Source organism: Stylophora pistillata, chromosome 5, assembly GCF_964205215.1.
Source record: "Stylophora pistillata chromosome 5, jaStyPist1.2, whole genome shotgun sequence".
In the NCBI taxonomy this organism is placed as follows: domain Eukaryota; kingdom Metazoa; phylum Cnidaria; class Anthozoa; order Scleractinia; family Pocilloporidae; genus Stylophora; species Stylophora pistillata.
Window position 1 is genome coordinate 35,325,782 of NC_142523.1, and position 24,693 is coordinate 35,350,474.

Genomic DNA, 24,693 nt, shown 5'->3' on the forward strand with positions numbered 1-24,693 from the left:
TGAATTTGATGTACTAGCCTCAAAGAATGCCACACTGCTCTGTATCCTAGTGATTCACCACAACCACTTATTTCATTCCTGATTATATCCCGCAACTGGTCAACATCGACCTCATTTCCTTTTCTTTTCAACCAATAATCTCGCAGCCTGCGTTTAAGACTACTTAAACCTATTTTAATACCGTAGTAGTCGACCAAGAATTGCAAAATAACCTCATTTTCATACCCAAGATGAAAGTACTTTTGGATAAGCGATCGTTCGTTGTCTGCCATTGCCACCTATCAGCGCTCTCCCCAGTTTCTTATGGATGCCAATGCGCGCGCACGACTTTTCATTGTTAATTTGCAGGTTGTAATTTTAGTTTGCAGCAACATTTTTAATTATTTGCATGTGTGACCCTCCTGGGCCATTTTAGATTTGCAAGTACTATATTTAATTTGCAGGTGATATTTTTAGCTTGCATGTAAAATTTTTAATTTGCATGTACCATTTTTAATTTGCAGCATTATTTTTAATTTGCAGGTAATATTTTTAGTTTGCGGCAACATTTTTAATTTGCATGCGTGACCCTTCTGGACCACCGTACCCATAAGTCTCCATTCCAGGTCTAGAGAAGATGCTTGAAGTGAAGTATGCTTGGCTTTGATGTTGTGTAGATTACTGAGAGCTGTAGTTAGTAAAACAGAGGTAACAATGAAATGCAATGCAGACAGAACGAGGAAACCATGGATCATGACCACCCGCCATCCTAATGCATGTAGCTTAGTCTTTGCCCACTGGAACTTTAATGGGCAATATATGAAATTCTAGGTTTTGAAGGAATTCATGGGGGTGGGAGGAAAAAAGAGTCAGAAGACCTAAATCAATAATGACTGTGATAATTTACTCTGCAGAATGATGTTTTGGGAAACTGACACCGAGATCGAGAAATCAGCTTTAAACGGAACACAACGTGTTGTTATGGTACGTAAAATGACCAACTGTCCACGTGGTATCACTCTTGACAGACAACGCAAGCTCGTTTTCTGGGTGGAAGATTGTGGGAACAGAATAGACTCTAGTGACTATAACGGCAACAACAGAAAGCTACTGATTCAAATAGGAGACGCCTCTGACTACTTCTACGGTGTTGTCTTCACCGCCTCATCATTATTTGTTGGTGGTTATCGCAGTGGTACTATTTTCAAAGTCAATACGGCCAGTGGAGCAGTTGTGAATAGTGTGCAGATCCCTTTCCACGGAATTCAAGGAGTTGCTGAGTATGACTGCACCCTGCACCCACCAGGTTTGTTTTTAAGAATCGCTGTTTTACTGTGTACACAAACAGGGAAACTCGGGGGAAATGGAAGGAGCACCATCGTAATTTGAAAAAAAACATGGACGGACGGCATTGAACGCAGCGATGAATGCTTGCGGCAATTGTCATGTCTGTTGCGTTAAGCTTGAACTGATGTATCAGAAATGGTTGCTGTGCTTTTTTTTCCAGTTATATGTCGTTTAAGTAGCTGAGTTTTATACATGCGAAGGTGAATGTGAATTGAGATTACTTGATAATTTTTACGTGCAGAAGCTTTGGCAATTACTCAGTTGTTTGTGTTTTATTGCAGCAATCACGTGTCCAGGGATGCATTCGCCAACAAATGGTATAACATTTGGATGTTCGGGTAATGCAACTGAGTCTTATGATACAGTCTGTCATTTCGGATGCAGTAATGGCTACATAGGATCTGGATCTCAAAGCAGAAGATGTCAACAGAATGGAACTTGGAGTGGACGAGAGTTTGTTTGTGGAAGTGAGTCCCATCTCTTCGTTATGCTTAAAAATATAATAGATTACTTTATTTTTCTACTTTATGGGAGAGAAGACTATTCAAGACTAGATATAGCAAACTGAGAAATCTTTTTTTCCTTTTTTCAACTATGTTGAGAAGTAGGATGAATAGGGAATTCACACTGCTTTTATCATCATTACATCATTTTGTATTCTTAGTCATCAACTGCACATCTCTGACGATCGACTCAGGAGGTCCACTGCGCATAGGTAACTGTGGTAATCATTATGAAGAGAAATGTAACTTTTCTTGTCCCATTGGCTACCGTTTGAATGGCTCGTCAGAACTCACTTGTGTTGCCCCTGGTAACAAATATCCGGGAATGTGGGACAACTCTCTACCGACATGTGAAGGTGAACGTGAATTCAGATTATTTTACAATTCTTACTTCCAAAAACTTTGAAAATAAATTCAGTTGTTCGTGTTTTATCGCAGCAATCACGTGTCCAGGGCTGCCTTCGCTACGGGAATCAGGCCTGTACGAGATTCGAACCACTGACCTCTGCGATACTAGTGCAGCGCTCTACCAATTGAGCTAAAAAGCCAACTGGGAGCAGGCCGTTAAGTTGATTCGTAATAAACCCGTGATGATAAATCTGATACAATGTATATATGAAGTTCATATATTTTGAACTGCGGTATTAGATACGTATGATGCACGATCCTCGCAGTAGAAAAAAAATATATATATATGAACTTCATATATACTTTGTATCGGATTTATCATCACGGGTTTATTACGAATCAACTTAACGGCCTGCTCCGAGTTGGCTTGTTAGCTCAATTGGTAGAGCGCTGCACTAGTATCGCAGAGGTCAGTGGTTCGATTCCCGTACAGGCCTGATTTTTTTCAGGTCTGATTTTCGCTATTGCATAAATAGCGCTCTCTACTGCGAGGATCGTGCATCATACGTATCTAATACCGCAGTTCAAAATATATGAACTTCATACATACATTGTATTGCAATGTTTACTTGCAAAACCTTTGGCATTTAATTCATTTTGTGCTTTATTGCAGCAATCACGTGTCCAGGGTTGTCTTCGCCAATGAATGGAACAAGAATTGGATGTTCAGTGAATGAAACTGAGTATTATGATACAGTCTGTCAGTTCACGTGTAATAATGGCTTCATAGGATCTGGTTCTCCATCTAGAAAATGTCAACAAAATGGAACTTGGAGTGGACAACAGTTTTCTTGTGAAAGTAAGTTCTCAAACCTTAGCAACGCTTGAAAATTTTAGCTTCTTGCTAACTGGACACGAGGACAGTATTGGGGACTATTAGTCCAAGCTCTTGGCAGTATGGGGCAAGCGCAGTGGGGGTTATCACAACAACGACCGAAGGCCAATATCGCCCAGTATGGTTCGAGTAAGTGACACAAGTAAGGAATGCATTAAAAGGCACTCGAACCACACTCATTGGTTTTGAGTTTGCCAACTCTCTAGGAAAAAACACCGCTTATGTCTGTTTTGTGGAAACAGTCCGTTTGACTAAATCCCAACTAATGAAAACCGCTATTGCTTTGGGAATTGTTACAAGCGTGTTAATGACCATGCATCATTCCTCTTTTACTAGTCATTAATTGTTCATCACTGACCATCGACCCAGGAGGTCCACTTAGCATGAGTTATTGTGGTAATCAGCATGGAGCAAAATGTAACTTTTCTTGTCCTATTGGTTATCGTTTGAATGGATCATCAGTGATAACGTGTGTTGCACCTGGTAACCAAAATCCTGGAGTGTGGAACGACTCTGTACCGACCTGTGAAGGTGAATTCGAATTACCTATCAATGTTTACGCTTTAAATATTCTGCTATTCATTCATCTCTTAATAATGATTGAAAATGTAACACTTTACTTTTTGCAAACACGAAACAGGACACAATAACTAATAGGAACAGAAATGATCGATGTAGGATGCCGAGGATATGCCTGTGCTATTTGTATTTTCTTAAAGAAGTATTGCATTTCCATAGTAAAAAAGGGTATGCCGTTCGCCCATACCTCTTAGCAAAAAAACTTTATTAAATAATTGTTTAGTACTTTTTATAAAACAGGATAGGTATGCATTTTACCTTTTTCAGTTGTGATGTGCCCTGTCCCGATGCCACCAGCCAATGGTTTTCGACAAGGATGCACTGGGAATGCAACAAAATACCCTTATAGCACAGAGTGTCAGTTCTCGTGCATTGAGGGTTACACACGAAATGGTTCTAGCTTGAGAAAATGCCAAGACAACGGGCTCTGGAGCGGAGGGGGGGGGGGGATTTTTATTGCGAGAGTAAGTTTGAAAAATATTTCAGACTCAATGTGACTTTTGTCGAGAAATGAATTGAACGATACTCACTTTGCCCTGGAAGAAAAGTGCTCAAATACTTCTGGTGAACTGTGAGAAAGAAATGGTTTTGGCAACAGTTTTTCCTTAAGCGTCCGACCCAGAAAAAAATGTATTGGTGCCACCAAAGACTGTTTTTCTCGTAATATCATTGTTTTTATTTTCTAGGGATACTATGTGAATCTCTTCAACTTCCTCCCAGTATGAGAATGAATGGTTCTTGCAGCCCGTTACCTGGCAACGCTTGTCAGTTTACCTGCAAACGAGGCTTCAACTTGATTGGCTCAGCAGTCAGGTGGTGTGATAAAGATGGATCATGGACCGGCATGCAACCTCGATGTGAAGGTAAGCGTACACAAAATTAAACCTATTTATCGCAAATTAGAGCTAAAAAATCCAACCAAACAAAATTATATCAATAATGTTCTAGTTTTCTACTTCAAAAGTTTGATCACATCCATTTACTTTCGCCCCCAAAATACGTCCTTTCCAATCCTCCACATGGAACTCTTGTGAACACACTCACCAGAGCGGTTGAAAACATCCATCAACATCTTTTTTTAGTTGTCGCCTGTCCAATGTTATCATTACCGACCTATGGTGTACTCTTGGGATGTAACACCAATACGACGCAGATGTTATATGGCTCAGAATGTAGGTTCTCTTGTGAGGATGGATCTGTCGCAACTGGTTCAACAGTGAGGAGATGTACAGAAAATGGAACGTGGACTGGAACAGATCTTGAGTGTGCAGGTATATGATCAGACAACACTTGGAATCATGAAAATTAACAAAAATTAACATAGGAGAATTCTGCGCACTTTTCTGATTCGCGATGTTGATCATTAAACGATTGAAGATCAAAATTTTTTATCAGTGGTTCGCACAACGCTGCATCTTCCTGGTTATGCCTATATGGTCCACGTTATGTATCGGTGAATGGATCATCTATGCACGATCGTAAAACACAATGATTTGACCATCGTGGATTGCCAGTCGATACAGGATCGTCAACAGACTTTTATTGCCTGCAATTATCGTATTTTGCAGCAGTGGATCAAAATCTTTGCAGCAGTATTTTTAATGGCTTTGCAGTCGATTTTATTCACCTCTGCATAGAAGGATCAATCGATATACGATCGTAAAATGTATTGAATTGACGATCTTAGATCAATAGTTGATGAAGGATCGTCGATAGCCTTGTGATTGGGATTCGCAATCATTCTAGATCGCTGCAGTCGATCTAAAATCATCGCTGCTTCCCTTTTTGAGGCTACGTACCTATCTATTGCAGTTTTCTTTTTTATGGCTACGTATCTGTCTATGAATCAATGATGCACGATCATAAGACGCGATAATTTGACGATCATAGATCACGAGTCGATATAGGATTGTTAGTAGTCTTATATTACGACTTGTAATCATTATAGATCGCCATGGTCGATCTTGCATCATTGCAACCTTTACTTTTTATGGTTATGGGGTTCATATGAACCAATCGATGCACTGTCGTAAAAGGCAATAATTTGACGATCTTGGATCACCAGTCGATACAGGATCGTCGATATTCTAATGATTTGCAGCGATTATAGATCGCAGTGTTCGATCTAACATCGTTGCGTCATTGCCCTGTATCGCTGATGTCGTTTGATCATATGTATCTGCGCATGAATGAATTGACTTACGATTGAGAGTGCTCTTTATCTAACGATTATAATTTGCCGTTTCAGCCTTATTCTGTTCTATTAATGATGTTGATATCGAGTACAAGGCGATAGCTGCAAGTTCAATGAAATGAATTAATCATCATTCAAGATTCTAGACTTTCAACTGAGCCTCCTTTTTTACCAGTTTTATGCGTTTGTTGCAATATTTCATTTAGTTATAAAAACAGGAGGTTTAAGGCCATGAAATCAGTCAAATCAGTCAGACAAAGAGGAGAGACTAAAAAGATTGTCAGGAAATGAACTGGCCGAATCTATCAAGGTGGAGAACCTTTTATAATGTATAGTTATAACCTTCCAACATCAAATTTGAACTCTAACCACGAAGTCTATGTATTCTTTTGATAATGTATTCTTTTGAATTTTGTACTGGAGAACGAGGCCAGTAGGGCTAATTCAAATTTAAACGAAAGAATATTAATCTAGCAGCCATTTATGAAAGTGGTCTATTGATCAGACTTACCAAAACAAGTCGAATGTCAAAAAAGTTTTCTTCTCTGAAGACCGTCTAGTCGAAACATATCTAACATTTGCTATCGACATCGATATTCGTATATTGCTGAGGATGGTCCCAGGAATAAAAGGTAATTTTCTACATTTATATTCATGTTATCAGTGATTTTCTTTTGAGTTTTCTTTTCCTAAGGCCAATACCGTGAGTAAAATTGGAAAATAAGCTCCTTGCAAGTCTTCTGTAAGCAAAAGCAATTGTCGGATGAAGGCTGGAAGGAGCTAAATATCATTCTCTTAAGATACACGAGGCCTCTGAAGGTTCAGGTAATTGATTTCTCTCGAACAGAATATTTTAGCAAAAACGAGCGAAAATAAAATCTAACGGGCATAGTTAAAATCTGTTTGTTACAAGGCACCTTTCTTGTGACTTTTTTTCTTGGAAATCCCCAAGGAATTGCTCCCTAATTCTGATTGAGACCTCACGCTTACCATCGCTAACCTCTAATCCCCCCTCCCCTCCCACTCTCGTTTCTTTGAAGGTACAATATTCGGGGCTTAAAGTGCTGCCCTCAATCGATCGTAAAGAGTAAAATTACTAATTTTTCGCATTGTCATACCATAGGAAACACAATCATGGAAGGAGACGAAAGGATTTTAAAAGTTCTTGGAACAATCTTCCTTCTAAGTCTCGCCTTTTGGAATGGAGTGATAGCCTTTTCGGGTTAGTATCGATTTTCCTTTTTTAGCTTTCCCTTTCTCCGCTAAGATACTTAGAATGCGATCCCATGAGTTTCTTTTGTCAGCCGGCAAAACTTTGTGGCGCAGAAGTCTTGTGATTTATTAGCATTCCAAGATTTGAGTTGTGTTTTGAAAATTTCTGTCTCTTGATCTGATTCATGCTTTAATTCACTGCCTAAGCGTTTAACGAGCTAGAAATCGTTTTCCATTTGTAACAGCGTTTGCGGCTAAACTTATGCCGAATAAAGGGAGAACAGTCCCTCAAATGTAGACATTGTGAAGCTCTGAATGCTTGAAAGCCGTGAAAGTAAAATAAACACCGCATTTCGCACGAAAGGTTTTCAAAACACCAAATCGTAGAGTGCTTTATACCAATGCATAATTAACGTTTCTACACGCTGCTGAGCACATAACTGTCGTTTCGGATGAAATCGATTAACGACTAGACATAAAGGTCAAATGAGTCCTTCTACGTGACTTCACAGCACCCATATTGGTGTTCCCAGACAATGAAAAGTCGACCATATTGATGGTTCTAAGTTAGTCCTGCGAGAGTTGAGATCTTTTTTCAATGCAAAGTCCTTGTTTTGCTTTATCGGAAAAACAAGAAAGCTGGTCACGCATGTGAAAGGATTGTTATGTTGATTGCTCGAATAAAATTCGAAACCCTATATTCAAAAAGCCTTGTCACAATTATGTAATTTTTGCCACAAGATAAGTCAAATTTACATGTAACTCAGACATGGACGTCAAAGATCATTACTCATTATACAAGGATCCACTGAACAAGAAACCATAACCACGCAAATGAATTGTTTCACCGCAAACGAGAAATTTACGATACACTGAATAAACCTTGTTGTAAGATTTAAAACCACTAAAATACTCCGAAAATCTCCTCAGATCTCAGTACTCCTCTCCAAAACGTACTTCTTTGTATGATATCAAACATCAGCTTTATTCTGATTTCAATTTAATGTACAATGTGTGATATGAAATAGGAATAAGTCGTGTTTTCCCTCAGCTCTAGCTATGCTCTCAACTCCACATGGCTTGGACCTTTTTCATCAATTTCTCCCGAAGGCCAGAGATAACACCAGTCGCTTGCATTAAGAACCAGTTAATTCAGTCATACCGATCAGCATTTATCACGTACTGCTATCGATTGGTCAAACAAAATGACCCAGTGCATGTCTGGCATTGAAAAGAAAAACAATTAGCAGTCAATCGATATCATTAAGTGTCAGTAAGCCATTGTTACGGACCACTCGGCGACCCATTTATGTAACAGCAATGAAGGCGGGGGGGAGGGGGGGTAAAACCTTAACGAAAAAAGCGCTGGAGGCATCACTATGAAGATCAGATTCACTGGATAGGGTAAGCACGGCTGTATAAGCAACGCTGTCTAATCCAGATGCACAATAAAGGAAGTATAATAGGTAGCCTGCGGAAGGCGGAAGAGAAGAGGAGATTTTTTAGAATGAATGGGCCAGTTAGAATCTCTAGACAGAAAGCTTCCTAGAAAGGGCGACAATAAGACTTATTCGAGGTTTTTGATAACCAAATGTTTGAGAATTGTTTTCGATTGGTTTTGATTTCGCTCCCAACTGATTTCCTACAACTGATTCAGAAGACAACATATAATATTTCACATAACATAGAATATAACGTATAATATAGCACTAATATAATACTAATAATAGATATAATAATATATATATAATACTAATAATATAATACTAATAATAGATATAGCTCTTTGGCATACAAAGCTTTGCTTTCATGTCCAAATTGAGCACTCTATCTAGGATGAGTCATTGCCGTTGCAATTGCGCATGCTCGCTGGTTTACTCTAGTTTGAGCACTCTGGCATGGCTTAGACGATACCACAAAGGTTGGGTCGTTTGGGGTGAGCGTCTCGGTTCTCCCCCATCCTAGCATTAGCACTGCACTGATGAGGCCCAGAAGGCCGAAACAGTACTGTCTGCAGTTGGTTAGTTATATATATATATATATATATATATATATATATATATATATAAACGATTATTTAGGAAAATAAAAATTAAAACTTGATACAAAAACTTGGTATCAAGTTTTAATTTTTATTTTCCTAAATAATCGTTTACAAAGCTCCATATGATTGTAGAGCACTCTGCGATTCAAAGATAAGGTTTTTTACATTTTTACATTTATATATATATATATATATATATATATAAATATTATGAGAGGAAAAAAGGACGTACCTACATTTCCCGACAACAGGCTTGTCGGGAAATGTAGTTACGTCCTTTTTTCCTCTCATAATATTTATTCTGCTCTGCTTCAACGTATTGAGCACTGTCCCACGCGAAAATCGACTTGCAGACTTCCTATATATATATATATATATATATACATATATATACAGTGTGACTTGATTTTCGTAGAACAGTGCTCAATACATAGAAGTAGAGCGAAGTATATATTGTGGTAGGAAAAAGACAAGTAAACTACAAGTTCATCCCTACAAGCCTCTTTCGTGGTCGCCCACTCATCAGGGGATTTTTCAGGGAATCCCCTGATGAGTGGGCGACCACGAAACAGGCTTGTAGGGATGAACTTGTAGTTTACTTGTCTTTTTCCTACCACAATATATACATATATATACATATATATACACACATATATTGTATTACAACTGATGAAGGTCTCGGACCGAAACGTTTTTTAATAAACCTTTTAGACTTTTTATTGAGTATATGTCTTCCTTCGCTCGAAGTTGTCCGTCCTCGTGTGCCACACTACTTCTCCTACCATTTATCAAGGTTTGGACTGTGAATCCGTTTGGACCTTTCTGGCGCGGCGTCACTGTTAGCTCGAGGCCTTTTAACTTAATATATAGTGTATATAGCTAGTGTACTCTAGTTTGAGCACTCTGGCATGACTTAGACGATACCACAAAGGTTGGATCGTTTGGGGTGACCATTTTGGTTCTCCTCCATCCTAGCATTAGCACTGCACTGATGAGGCCCAGAAGGCCGAAACAGTACTGTCTGCAGTTGGTTATATAGCTCTTTGGCATACAAAGCTTCGCTTTCATGTCCAAATTGAGCACTCTAACTAGGATGAGTCATTGCTCTGCAATTGCGCATGCTCGCTAGTGTACTCTAGTTTGAGCACTCTGGCATGACTTAGACGATACCACAAAGGTTGGATCGTTTGGGGTGACCATTTTGGTTCTCCTCCATCCTAGCATTAGCACTGCACTGATGAGGCCCAGAAGGCCGAAACAGTACTGTCTGCAGTTAGTTATATAGCTCTTTGGCATACAAAGCTTCGCTTTCATGTCCAAATTGAGCACTCTAACTAGGATGAGTCATTGCTCTGCAATTGCGCATGCTCGCTAGTGTACTCTAGTTTGAGCACTCTGGCATGACTTAGACGATACCACAAAGGTTGGATCGTTTGGGGTGACCATTTTGGTTCTCCTCCATCCTAGCATTAGCACTGCACTGATGAGGCCCAGAAGGCCGAAACAGTACTGTCTGCAGTTAGTTATATATATATATATATATATATATATATATATATATATATCTATATATATATATATATATATATATATATAGGAAGTCTGTAAGTCGATTTTCGCGTGGAACAGTGCTCAATACGTTGAAGCAGAGCAGAATAAATATTATGAGAGGGAAAAAAAGGACGTAACTACATTTCCCGACAAGCCTGTTTCGTGAATCGCTTCACTCTTCAGGGGTTTAATGAATCTAAATAATATAATACTAATAATATTCATTAAACCCCTGAAGAGTGAAGCGATTCACGAAACAGGCTTGTCGGGAAATGTAGTTACGTCCTTTTTTCCCTCTCATAATATTTATATATATACATATATACATATATATATACATATATACATATATATATATATATATATATATACATAAGTGTACGCTATATATATACGCTAGTGTACTCTAGTTTGAGCACTCTGGCATGGCTTAGACGATACCACAAAGGTTGGATCGTTTGGGGTGACCATATTGGTTCTCCTCCATCCTAGCATTAGCACTGCACTGATGAGGCCCAGAAGGCCGAAACAGTACTGTCTGCAGTTAGATATAGCTCTTTGGCATACAAAGCTTTGCTTTCATGTCCAAATTGAGCACTCTAACTAGGATGAGTCATTGCTCTGCAATTGCGCATGCTCGCTAGTGTACTCTAGTTTGAGCACTCTGGCATGGCTTAGACGATACCACAAAGGTTGGATCGTTTGGGGTGACCATATTGGTTCTCCTCCATCCTAGCATTAGCACTGCACTGATGAGGCCCAGAAGGCCGAAACAGTACTGTCTGCAGTTAGTTATATATATACATATATATATATACATATATATATATATATATATATATATATATATATATACATATATATATATATATATATCGATATATATATATATATATATATATATGTGTATATCACTTTGTCATAGAAAGGGAGCCACGCTGATTTCTTTGAGAGTTTCACTTTGTTCGAACTTGTGTAAGCTCCCAACTTGGGAGGCGCTTTTTTTAAGGTTGAATCTTGAAGACGATCTTTATGTTCGTAATTAAATACTTCGACCAAATAATTGATCCAAATAACGTTAGTTTTTTTTTTATTATTGCGTGGTAGTATAATATGTGCTATTCGTTTGGAGGAGACCATGTGGTCTATGAGGTCAAATGATTTCTTGTAGTCAGTAAACACTAGCTCCATTGGTCTGTTGTTTGTCCAAGTTAAGGAACATGGTCGAATGAGGGCAGTATAATATGATATATATATATATATATATATACATATATCATATTATATTGAGTACATTTTTATTGAGTACATTTTTATTGAGTACATGTCTTCCTTCGCTCGAAGTTGTCCGTCCTCGTGTGCCACACTACTTAGGAGAAGTAGTGTGGCACACGAGGACGGACAACTTCGAGCGAATGAAGACATGTACTCAATAAAAAGTCTAAATATTTTAATAAAAAACGTTTCGGTCCGAGACCTTCATCAGTTGTAATACAATGACTTAAAAATTCCTTAAATAGATTTATATAGAGCGTGATGACACATATAAACAAACACAGTAATTACTACGCGAAAAATTGTCACTATAAAAAGAAAATGGAAAAATTGTCGAATCCACTGAGAATGTAAAGGAACCAGTGATGACTTGAGAGGCGAGAATTGTACTAAAGTTCCCAATTAACGCTGAGACTGGAACCTTTGATACCCGCCCAATTTGAAAAAATTCTCCGCATTAATTATAGTTTATTCTGTTTTTGGAGTGAAATTCCTGGCGCTTACTCAAGCCGAAGGGTGCCAGAGAGAACAGCTGTGCACTCCAATATGCTTCTTTGGTAATTAGAAGTTTCTCGATGTTACCTGAATTGTTTACTGTTGCCTGCACTTGATCAATGCATTGGAATGAGAAATCGCTTAAATCATGTGGTGTAATTGTTAAAATGTACGGCTACTTCACAGGTCTTTTTCTTAGTGACCATAGCGGACTTGTGGTTGCGAAATCTAACCCTAAAGTCATTTGTTGTGGAAACAATGTATTGTAGGTGACATTTCTTGCACGAAGCCAAATAAATTATGTTCCTAGAATCACAGGAAAGTTTCGATCGTATCTTGTAACTTAGCGGTACATCTGTACAACTGTAGCGCGCTCGTGGAATAATTGTTAAATATATACAGATAGATGTGTGTGTATATCACTTTGTCATAGAAAGGGAGCCACGCTAATTTCTTTGAGAGTTTCACTCTGTTTGAACTTGTGTAAGCTCCCAACTTGGAAGGCGCTTTTTTTAAGGTTGAATCTTGAAGACGATCTTTATGTTAGTAATTAAATAATTCGACCAAATAATTGATCCAAATAACGTTAGTTTTTTTTATTAGTGCGTGGTAGTATAATATGTGCTATTCGTTTGGAGGAGACCATGTGGTCTATGAGGTCAAATGATTTCTTGTAGTCAGTAAACACTAGCTCCGTTGGTCTGTTGTCTGTCCAAGTCAAGGAACATGGTCGAATGAGGGCAGTCACGGAGGAGTGGAATTTGCGAATTCCGGACTGGAGGCGATAAAGTAACGCATTTTCCAAAGAAAGTCGAACAAGCGGTCACGAATGTGATTCTCAAATAGCTAAGAAAGTATCGGAAGCACAGTTATCGGTCGATAGCTGTTCTTGTCATCATGACTTCCATGTCCCCTGTAGATGGCGGTCAGTTTACTGACTTATCACGTCGTCTGGATAAGCTTACAGAGGGAATCAGTTAATGGCTGGTGCGGCAATTCTCAGCAGTTTGGCACTTAGACCGTCGTCAGCAGTAGCTTTATGCACTGGAACAGAAAGAAGAAGGTCTACAAGTCCCTCCTTAGATATATCTAGGATATTTAACGTTTCAGACAGTCGATAATGCATAGGACGGGGTGTCGGAGTTTTGAAGTATTCCTGTTTCGTTTACTTAATTAAGTTAGTCACGCTATGTTCTGCAAGTCTGAAATTTAACCAGTCGTTTTCTGTTCCGCTTTTTGTGGCTACTCCCTCCTATAGCAGGCGAAGCCACACATGTTCTCGATATAAGTGAGTGAGTGGGTTTTCCGCTTCACTCGGTGTTTAAGGCGAAGAAAATTATCAACTCCACCATTAAATATTTTATACTACGTGTCGACAACATCATTGGGGTCATCGAAAATAAACGCGCAATTCCAAGGCGCTTCTTTCAAAGCAACAATAAACTGTTCTTTATCTTTTCCTTTGATGTCATGAAAAGTGTGTTGCAGGCGGATGTAGCAACGTGCGAAACTTGCAAGAGGCTATCGCGCTTCATACATTCCTCATACAACACACCTAGTCGGCATATCTCGGACAATATCGACGACAACCTTCCCAAAGAAGTGAAAATGTGTGAAATGCAGACTTTCGTGTTCTCGATTTGACCTTACATTACCAGCTAGAGCCATTCCTCTTTAAACTCGGTCGTGAGCCAAGATGGCGGCCGATTTTCCGTATTTTGACTGAGCACAGAAAATTGAAGATTTGAGCAAATAAAAAAATTTTAGCAGAAAAATACTCCAAAAATACGCTTATTTCGTTAAGCGAAGAAATAATTTTTGGGTTAGGTTCACTTTAATTCTGGCTACGCGGTCTTTTCCAAGCATTCTTACATTGATCTGCCTTTGTACGATGGAATTCAATATCTTGACAATCTTGATCACCAATCGATAAAGGATCATAAATGTCCTTTTCTAGTTTGCAATGATAGTAGATTGTGATAGTCGATCTAAGATCATTGCATAATCCAAATTCGTCCTTTTGGCTACACCACTATCTAGTGCATCTATGCATTCCTGTGGTGATGTGCAATAGAATTCCACAACCTTGACGATCTTGAAGCACCAATCGATACGGGATCGTAGGGATTGCAGATCATGATGGTGAATCTAACATCGCTTAGATTCACCATCATCATCACCACAAATTGACCCATGCTCACATGGGTCAATTTGTAGGCCTCGACTGGAACCGCATCGCGCGGCTACACAGCCAAGTATTGGTAAGCACCTGTGAAACTCACTAACAGCATTACGCTGTCACATTAAGGCATATGAAGATGCTCACCATAGAGTCTCCAGTAGCTCAGTGGTTAGAGCATCTGACTAGATCACGGAGGGTCGTGGGTTCAAGTCCCATCTGGGGCTCGGATTTTTCTATTACACTAAAAATTGTTTCATCTTTAATAATAATAATAATACACCCTATTTAGAAAGGGTGGCACGGAATAGTTGAAGTAACTAATAAACTTGTGGGCGTCTATTTAGAAATTCTAACAAGCAATGTATGTTGAATTCTAACAATTATCAAGAAAAGAAATTAGCAAATCGCCGTTGCGAATGTTTAGACGCTGCTTTGTCTAAGCAAAGGCGTATCTCTAGATATCGGCAGCTTTTATAATTCTGCTTTTCTTCATTATCTTTCTAACGTCTAATCGACGGAACACAGCGTAATGTCATAATATCCTCAAATCTCTCAGGCGCGCGTAGCATTACTCTGGATAGACAACGCAGGCTTCCTTTCTGGGTGGACTATAGTAATAACACAATAGAATCTGTTGAGTATGATAGCAACAATAAAGTACTACTGAGTCGGTACGAATGAATGCCATGGAAATAAAGTTCCAAATTAATGCCTCAGATGGAACAGTTATCAGTTGTGTTCAATTTGCTTCATCCGGATCTCGTGGGATCGTTGGATATGACAGCACCTTGTAGCCACCAGGTGTACAATTATGTTCCAAAAACTTATATCAATCAGACAGTTTTCTTGCCAACAGAAGCAGAATTGAAGTCGATCTGCTAGTCTTTCAAAGCTTAAGCTAGGCAGTCTCGTGTTGTTACTTTATTTTCTTTATAACCACAAACAGCTCACCTTTTCACCTGTCTTCAGGTCAATCACAGTCGATCATCTTGCAAGGTTTTTTGTCAAAATTTATGATAAAGGAAGACCCTAATAGATTTATTTGATAATCAATACTATCTGAGTTCGTAGGACTCCCTGTTAAGGTACAAATTTTAGTCTTTACCATAAATTATCACTCATTCTAAGCCGGATACAATTCAAATTTCACCATGATAAGCTGTCACTCGTACATAACACTTAATCCCTATACTTTTCAACAAGTGATTCGACTGTTTTTCAAGAATCTGTTTCTCAGCGGAGTGGATCGAAGTTTTGGGTAAAGTCCTGTCAGACATATGCTCTTTGCGTGACTTGATCACGTGATCAACTTTCGATTAACACGAAAACGGTTTACTTTTGAAATATTTTGTTAGAACAAACTAAAAGAGCATATTAAAATTAGGTACCTGAGGATTTTCAGCCATATATCTCTCTAATAGCGCTTGCAGCGACCACGGAAAGTTAAAAGCATTTGCATGAGAAAAACAACTTTAGCCACCCAGTCACGCTGACTTAGTTTTCCATACAAAACTTTGTAAATTGTAAAATTTTCGAAATTGTCGTTAAATTTTTCTATTACGCTTGTAAGGGCTCAAATTGCCTGTTTTTAATCAAAAGGAGATTTCTTCCCAGTAATGCTTCAGGAAATAACCATGTCAGCGTGACGGGGTAGCAAAATTTGTTTTTCTCGTATAAATGCTTCTAACTTTCGGAGGCCGTTGGAAGCGCTGCTTTTGAGACGTACGGCTGAAAATTCTCACTTTGCCTAATTTTAATATGTTTTTTCAGCTTGTGCTAACAACATTTATCAAGAGTGAACTGTTTTTGTGTTTACTGAAAGTTGATCACGTGAGCAAGTCATGCAAAGAGCCTATCAATTCTTTACCAAATTCTTGAACTCAAGTTGCTGGTATTTGCTGTTAAATTTTGTAAAATTTGAATACAGAAATCATACTTCTCTCCCCAGGACCTCTCCGAGTGAGTCCTCAGCTGTAACCAAGGCCTCACGGTCTTCTTTGTCAATCCTTCTCCCCAAACCCCTCCCTTGCCTCTTTCTTGACTCAACGTCCGGGACTTTGAATATAGTCCTCTGTTGGTCGAAAGAAGGGCATAACTAGGCATTTACCTGGACACAGCACAAAGAATGCAATTATGAAACATCATGGATATGATGTTATGTTTCTCTTCACAATCTTCATTTTAAGTATCGCTGGTATAAAGAACGGATCTGCTTTTTCGGGTAAGCATTCATGTTGTCTTGTATCAGTTTTCCATTTCTTCGCCGATCGAAGTGTAGTTTAACAGTGCATATTTTGAAACTGACCTTTAACTTTTTGAGGCTCAACGTTCATATTCGAACAATAGGTAAATTAAAACTTATAAACATAAAGTGAAAACTTTTAAAACTTTTAGAGCGGTAAAAGCGCTTTAACTGAGACAAAACAGGCGTTTCCTGGCCTTCTTAAGAACTTCAGTAATCTGATGGTTCCATTTTAAGTCGCTCGAAACATTTCCACCAAGGATCTTAGCATGCGAAGCAATATCAATTTGCTTGTCATGAATAACAATAGGATCGAGATCGAGATCGAGAGTCTCCTTTGTACAAAAACAAATCCTCATTTCCTTACACTTCGTCTCGTTTAGCTGGAACTTTCCCGAAGCAGCACGCAAAGCAAAGGCGTCCAAAGCGGATTGGATGTTGCTTGTTTGTCCCTTAGGTATTATTTTAGAGATCGTAGAATCATCAACATACTTCCATAGATCAAAACCTGGGATGTCAAGGTCATTGATCATAATTATGAATAGGTAGGGACCCAATTTGGTGCCTTTGGGGACCCCCACCGGTACATCACGCCACGCTGAAAAGCAATCTTGACCAAGTTACACTCGCTGCTTCGGCAACACAGGAAGTCAGTAATCCATGAGTTGACGGCCTCGTGAATGTCAAAAAGGCGAAGCTTTTGGACCAGTATCCCATGATCAATAAGATCAAATGCCTTTTTAAAGTCAAATAATACTGCCCTTACAGTGGCCCTGTTCCCGTCGGTGGTACTATTCCACGCATGCGTCATACTGATTAGTGCCTATGTGGTGCTCGACCCTGGGATAGCACCAAACTGCTTTGGATCCACTTTCGCAAGCATAGCAGGTTTTACGTACTGTTCAACCACGAATTCTTCGGCCACTTTTGATAGCACATGATATCGGTAATTAAATAGCTGTTGTTTTTGTCGTTTTAGCGATCACATGTCCAAGGTTGCCTTCACCATCCAATGGAACAAGACTCGATTGTCTAAGAAATCCGACAGTCTGTGTTGGGTCAGTCTGTCAGTTTGCATGCAATGCTTGATATGTAGGATATGGTTCCCAAACCAGAAGATGTCAACCAAATGGAACCTGGAGTGGACAAGTGTTTATCTGTCAAAGTAGGTTGATAAGCCATAACAACTTTTGGATGATTGCATTCTACATATCGCGTGTACGTACTTTTAGTCATAGACGACTACATGTACCTTGAAATAACAATTCGAACCAAACTTACTCAACTAATTTTTCCCTGTCAATTTAGATCTTAGACGAGTCATGAGTCCTCAATCCCACGTTATTTTTCTTTTATAAGTTATGAGTTGTACATCACTGGTGGTAAACCCAAAAAGTCCACTACGCACGAGCAGCTGTAGTAATTGTTATGGAGCACAATCCCATTTTTGTTTTCCTATTTGTTATGGTTTGATTGGCTCATCTAATTTAAGGTCACGTGTGTTGTTCATGGTTACCAACATCCTTGAGTTTGGAACATTAGTTAACCAACATGTAAAGTTAAATTCAAATTATCTTGAGATTTTTATAATGAAAATACTCTGGCAATCAATTCAGTTGCTTCTGTTATGTTTCAGGTATCTCGTGTCCAACGTTGCCTTCACCAACAAATGGAACAAGATCTGGATGTTCAAGGAGACAGTCTGTCAGTTCGGGTGCAATGATGGCTGTGTGGGATCTGGTTCTCAAGTTAGACGATGTCAAAAGAATGGAACTTGGAGTGGACAAGAGTTTGTTTGTGAAAGTGTGTCCCATTTCTTAGTAAAGCTTGAAAATAAAACATTACTTATCTCGTTTACAAAACAACACAGAAGACCAGATAAAACACGACTTTAACATTTCATAATTTTGTTTCTCCTCCTTAACAATGTTGCAAAAAGAAGAGATGAATAGGGAGCTTTGAGTGTTTTTGTCAACAGTACATCATTTTTTATTTACTAGTCATTAACTGTACATCGCTGACGATCGACCGAGAAGGTCCAATGCACATGAATAACTGTGGTAATCATTATGGAGAAAAATGTAACTTTTCTTACCCAACTGGTTATCGTTTGAATGACTCATCAGAATTCAGTTGTGTTGCCCCTAGGAACCAACATCCTAGAGTGTGGAACAACTCTCTACCTACATGTGAAAGTAAATGTGAATTCAGATTACTTTACAACTTTTACTCGCAAAAGCTCTAGAGATTAATTTTAATTGTGTTTTTTATTGCAGCAGTCACTTGTCCAGGGTTGCCTTCCCCAACAAATGGAACAAGAGTAGGATGTTCAGGGAATGCTCTTTGGACGTGCTCCCTAATTGTGACTGAGTCTTCACGTAATCTTGTACCCAGATCTTACCGTGTAACTGTAAGTGCTTACAACCCCTTGGTCGTGGAAGGACTGGGCACGAGATAAGGCTTCACACTCACTATCCTTAACCCACTCCATTTTTATTTATTAACTTGCTAAACAGCAGCTATCAAAACAAGTAAAGAAAAAAATAAAAAAGGGACATTCCATGCCAAAAAAAAAAAAAATGGGAGGGACACCGTTACAGGGTACCAATTACAGCGGACCCACAATATAAAAGAAGATAAAAAGAGAAAAGAGGAGAACAGAGGAGAAAAGAAACTATCAATATACCTGCAGCAATTAATCTTAGAATTTTGTTAGCGGACAGTATTACACTTAAAGGTTTTGGGATTATTCGGATCGTAAGAGATAAGTAAACTGGCCAAATAGTAGTTAAACATTACGGTCTTAAGTAGGTTCAGAGTTTGGGTTTCACAGTTAATAATACAGGCGAAAGTGTTCCAAATCCTACAAGTTCTGACGAAATAATACTTTGATAAGTAGTAGTTTTGCATTTTTTGGGAAAAAATTCGGTGACAGTGTTAGGGTAGCACTTCTCCCCCACCCCCCCTCCCTCCACCAAACCCTCGTTTCTTGCAAGGTGCCATATCGGGGACTTAATTTACTGCCCTCAATCGAGCGTAAAGACTGCCGCATCTTTACACGCAAGGGAAACACAAATATGGAAGGAGACGGAAAGAGCATTCAACTTGTCGGTGCAATCTTCCTCGTTCTAAGTCTCCCCTTTTGGAACAAAGTGTCTGCCTCTTCGGGTAAGTATCGATTCTCTCTTTTCAGTTTTCCCTTTCACCGCTGAGAGATACCTAGAATCCGATCAGATGAATTTCTCTTGTCTACATAACTTTGTGGCAGAGATTGTAATTTATTAGCATTACAAGATTTAAATTCTGTTTAGAAAATTTCTGTCTATTGACTCATGCTTCAATCCGCTGTCTCACTGCTTAACGAGCTAAAATCGTTTTGCATTTGTAACAGCGTTTCGGTAAAACTTAAGCCGAATAGGGGGAGACTGTTCCCGCAAATGTTTCATAGGTGTTGAGAACCGAAAGTACATTTTTTAATCGGTTGAATAGGAATTTGCTTAATGAGCATAAGTTTCAAAGCCTTTAGTTCTATTGTCAGAGAGTGTAACATTGATCTGTTTTACTTAAAAACAACATATATGAAACTCTCTGGCTTTATGCTAAGCAGCTGGAAAAAGAATTTCCAAATAAAACCTTTAAAGATGGTTCGCAGTTTGTTACGACATTAAAATTAACTCTTAAACTCATCTTTATTTTAAACTGGGCAAATGTCTGAGCTGGAGCACATCCAAAGATCATGGAATTTTCGTCGAGAACGTTGAGAACATTGCGATTTCGAGGAAACCAAAGTTCGGACGTTTAGTAAGCTTTAAAACCAACACAGATTTTGGAGTCGTTTGACTCTCCGAAACATCATACATACCTTAGAGGAGCTTGGAAAACTTTTAAATGGAAATTATGCAAAATGTCAAAGTGCCACGCAGTGAGTCGCGCATAACCTTAGCAGATATAGAAACGTAAACAGTTTCTAGCTCAGATGACCTTTTTATTATACACAGTCTTAACTAAGTAATCCTATGCAAATTCAAATGAAAGTACATCAGTAATCAATTTAGAGTTAGACATTGTGAAACTCTAGGTGTTTCCAAGCCGTGGAAGTAAAATGAACACCACATTTCCGCACAAAAAGTTCTAAAACCCCATATTGCAGAGCTCGTGCTTTTTACCCATGCATAATTAACGTTAATATACGCCGCAGGATACATCACTGTCACTTCGGATAAAATTGATTTACGGCGGTTCATGAAGGTCAAATGAGTCTTCAATTTCCTTTGTTTAGAGTGTTTCTAAGTGACGTCACGGCGGCCATATTAGTGTTCCAAAACAATGAAAACTCGAGCATAATTATGTTTCAAGTTAGTCGTGCGAGAGTTAAACTCAGGTTGGAGCAAATTCTTTGGTTTGTTTCAACGTAAAAACAAGATAGCTGATCACGAGTGTGAAAAGTTTTTTATGTTGGTTTCACTTCCCGAGTAAAATTAGAAACCCTATTTTTAACTCCTCGTCACCATTGTATAATTTTTGCCACCAAAATGAGTCAAATTTACATGTAGCTCAGACAGCCGTCAACGATCATTAATTATTGTGCAAGGGTCCACAGAAAAAGAAACGCAAATGAATTTTTTTACCGCAAACGACAAAGCTATGATACAAATAACCCTTTCTGTAAGGCAGTAAATGGTTCGAGCCCGGGGGTAACATGTAAAGGTGTAGTCTGATCGTCCGGGTGAGTGTAGTCCTGAGAAGGACTGTTGTCGGTGGTAGTGACTGACGTTTCGACAACCTGTGCGGAAGTCATCATCAGAGTCAAGTGAATGATTGTTGTCAGTAGACAACAATCATTCACTTGTTATAGCAAGTGAATAACATTAAAAACATAGCATTAAATTTCAGTAGACAACAATCATTCACTTGACTCTGATGATGACTTCCGCACAGGTTGTCGAAACGTCAGTCACTGCCACCGACAACAGTCCCTCTCAGGACTACACTCACCCGGACGATCAGACTACACCTTCACCTTTCAGTAAGGTTTAAAACCAATGAAAAACTCTGAGCATCTCCTTAAATCCCAGTGCCCCACTCCAAAAAAATTACCGTACTTCCTTGAAAAATAAGTCATGTACTTTATTCTGATTTCATATAATGATGAATAAATGTACAATGTGTGAATTGAAATTAGTCAAGTCGTGTTTAACCTCAGGTCTGGCTTTGTTCTCAACACCCGATAGCTTGAAACTTTTTGATCAATTTCTTTCGAAGGTTAATTCAGTCAAATTGATCTTTATTTATCACGCACTGCAATCGATTGATCAAACAAAACGATCCAGTGCGTGTCTGGCGTTGAAACAAAAAAAAATTAGCAGTCAATCGATATCATTAAATGTCAGTAAGCCAATGCTACTGACCACTCAGCCATCCATTTTTGTAACAGCAATGAAGGCGAAGGGGGGGGGGGGGTGGGGTTAAAACCTCACTGAAGAAAAAAACGCGCTGGAGGTATCACATAAAGACCAGATTTAATGGATAGGGAAAGCAACTCTGTATAAGCAACGCTGTCTGATCCAGATACACCATAAAGGAAGTAGTATAGATAGCCTTCGGAAGGCGGGAGAGAAGAGGACTTTTTTAGAATGAATGTGGCAGTCTGGGTCAGAATCTCTAGACAGAACGTTTCTTAGTGAGGGCGACAAGAAGACTTATTTGAGGTTTTTGATAACCAAATGTTTGAAAATTGTTATCGATTGGTGTTGATTTCACCCTTAACTGATCTCGTAAAACTCATTTAGAGTATGATAAATTTATTTGCTTTTGCAACTATTTCTTTTTCTCAAGATTTAAGGCGTCCGTGCAACACTCCATGCCTTTTGATTTCAACTCCACAACGTATATTGGCAGCAGATTACAATAACCAGTCAAGTTTTACAGTCATTTCCAATTTGTCAAGTCCTGATCATGGTTATTATGTAGACGTTCATTACAACCTGGGATACTTATTTTGGAGTGATCGAGCAGAACATAAAATCAAACGCTCGAATATGGATGGTACAAATATTACAGTTATCCACAATGACACGCATTGTGTGGGACTGGCAGTGGATTGGGTCTCAATGCGCTTGTATTGGACTGATAATCATAAACGAACAATATCTGTGTCAGACTTTGAGAGAAACAACATCAATATTGTCCATTCTACGAAAGAGCTCCCAAAAGGAATTGCTGTCGACCCACACCAAGGGTAAGTGTCTCCGCAATTCCCGTCATTTTGACGCCATTGTCAGGGTAACCAGGTGGAACACACTAGTGATATAAATGAACAAACGACCATAATGGTAATACGATTGAAAAGTCACATGAATACCATTGCACGTATGACTACAAGGTCAGGCTAGTTCGAAGTTCCTGGTTACGAACACGGGTTGAATGGCTGTCGGAGCTTTCAGGCTTAAGTATTTTACGCGGTCTTCCATGAGAACTGTTGCGCTACCGCCATTACCCTGTTACTCGCCTAAAACTGATTTTTGTGGGCGACCATAAATCAAGCCTTTACATCTTAACGTCATTATGTATTTCCTCTTTACTGTTCTTTAAACAATTTCCAATGGTTCTGACAGACCCAACAGGGAGACCTAGTCAAAAAGTCAAGAGGTTCTCTACTTGTTGATCATTTCCTTTATTCTCGTTACCTTATTATTATTATATTACCTTAATGTGTGAATCAGGGGTGGTGTGTAAAGAGAAATTAGATGCTAGTCACTCTTAACACGGTGGGTACACAGGCGCTCAAAGGATGCAGCGGACTGCGTCACAAAAAGATGGCGTCGATTTTCTTTTCCCGTGGGGGTCCACGTGAGGGCCACTTTTGGTTGTAAAATGTCTGCTAATTTATGTAAATTACCACAGTTCCTAGCGTCCGAAGAGCAAGATGCTAACCTTTCAAATGATACCAAACTTGCTGTGGTTTGTTCGCAAGTTCGTTAGAAACAGATGTTTTCGTGAATGACTCCATCTTTGTCGAGTGGAAAATCAGTGTTTTGAGTTGTCTTTTGCTTCAAAAGGCTGTCTACCAAAGCGCTTTGAGATTTCTTCCTCTGGCACATATTTGAAGGTAGGAATCATAGAACCATCATATGATTTTTTTTCCTAAGAACTTTGCTCAGTGAAAGCGTGATACACATTTTCGTTTGATGTGCTCTACAGGTAGTATGGTCTTACGTAAGAAGAAAGTTTACTCGCGATTCTGTGTTGGAGCAATGATGAAAGCCCGGAAGACAGTTCGGGAGTAGATAGCAGCTGCTCATAAATCGGTTGCAGCATTGAAGAAAAATGTTGAGTCTCTTATGGCAAAACGACGGAGACTTGAAGCTAAGGTCATTTTCCTCTTTCTAATCGACAGATTTTTGTGCATTGAGCTAGATCCTGAAGTAATATCTTAAAAAATAGTATTTTCCTGTAAGCTTAAGTTTCAGTGTTTTGACAATCATGTCTGATATGCTTAACACAAGTTCGTGCAACAAAATATGTTCAGTACAGTAGTTTGAAAAGTTAAATATTTATTTTTACCAGAGACAGCGAAAAACTAAATACCTAGTTTTTACACTGCCAAGTAAAGGTTATTGGTTGTATTCTTTGGACGTGAATGGCCAGGGGTGAATATGATTGCTTTAAAACCAAGTTTGTTGACTTGGAACAGAATGAATGATTGCTGTACATAGTGTGATTTGTTTTACATCATTTCTTTGAACTTTGAGATCTTATAGCTACTGATTTGCTTTTTGATAAATTGAAACGTTATACGAGACGTGATACGAGACGTTATGTCTAGCAAACTGACTGAAATATGCTAG

General features: G+C 38.8%; 1 protein-coding gene across 1 annotated transcript in view; it reads left to right on the forward strand.

Moving 5' to 3' along the window:
• The first annotated feature begins 4,933 nt into the window (after window positions 1-4,933).
• Window positions 4,934-24,693, forward strand: part of LOC111332483 (sushi, von Willebrand factor type A, EGF and pentraxin domain-containing protein 1-like) — a 92,446-nt gene continuing 72,686 nt past the window's right edge. Inside the window, exons 1-6 of the mRNA XM_088760618.1 lie at window positions 4,934-7,067; window positions 16,553-16,825; window positions 17,826-18,011; window positions 18,483-18,649; window positions 19,123-20,014; window positions 22,682-23,084. Coding sequence (XP_088616744.1) covers window positions 19,924-20,014; window positions 22,682-23,084 — 494 coding nt within the window. The 5' untranslated portion in view covers window positions 4,934-7,067; window positions 16,553-16,825; window positions 17,826-18,011; window positions 18,483-18,649; window positions 19,123-19,923. The remainder of the gene's footprint in view (window positions 7,068-16,552; window positions 16,826-17,825; window positions 18,012-18,482; window positions 18,650-19,122; window positions 20,015-22,681; window positions 23,085-24,693) is intronic.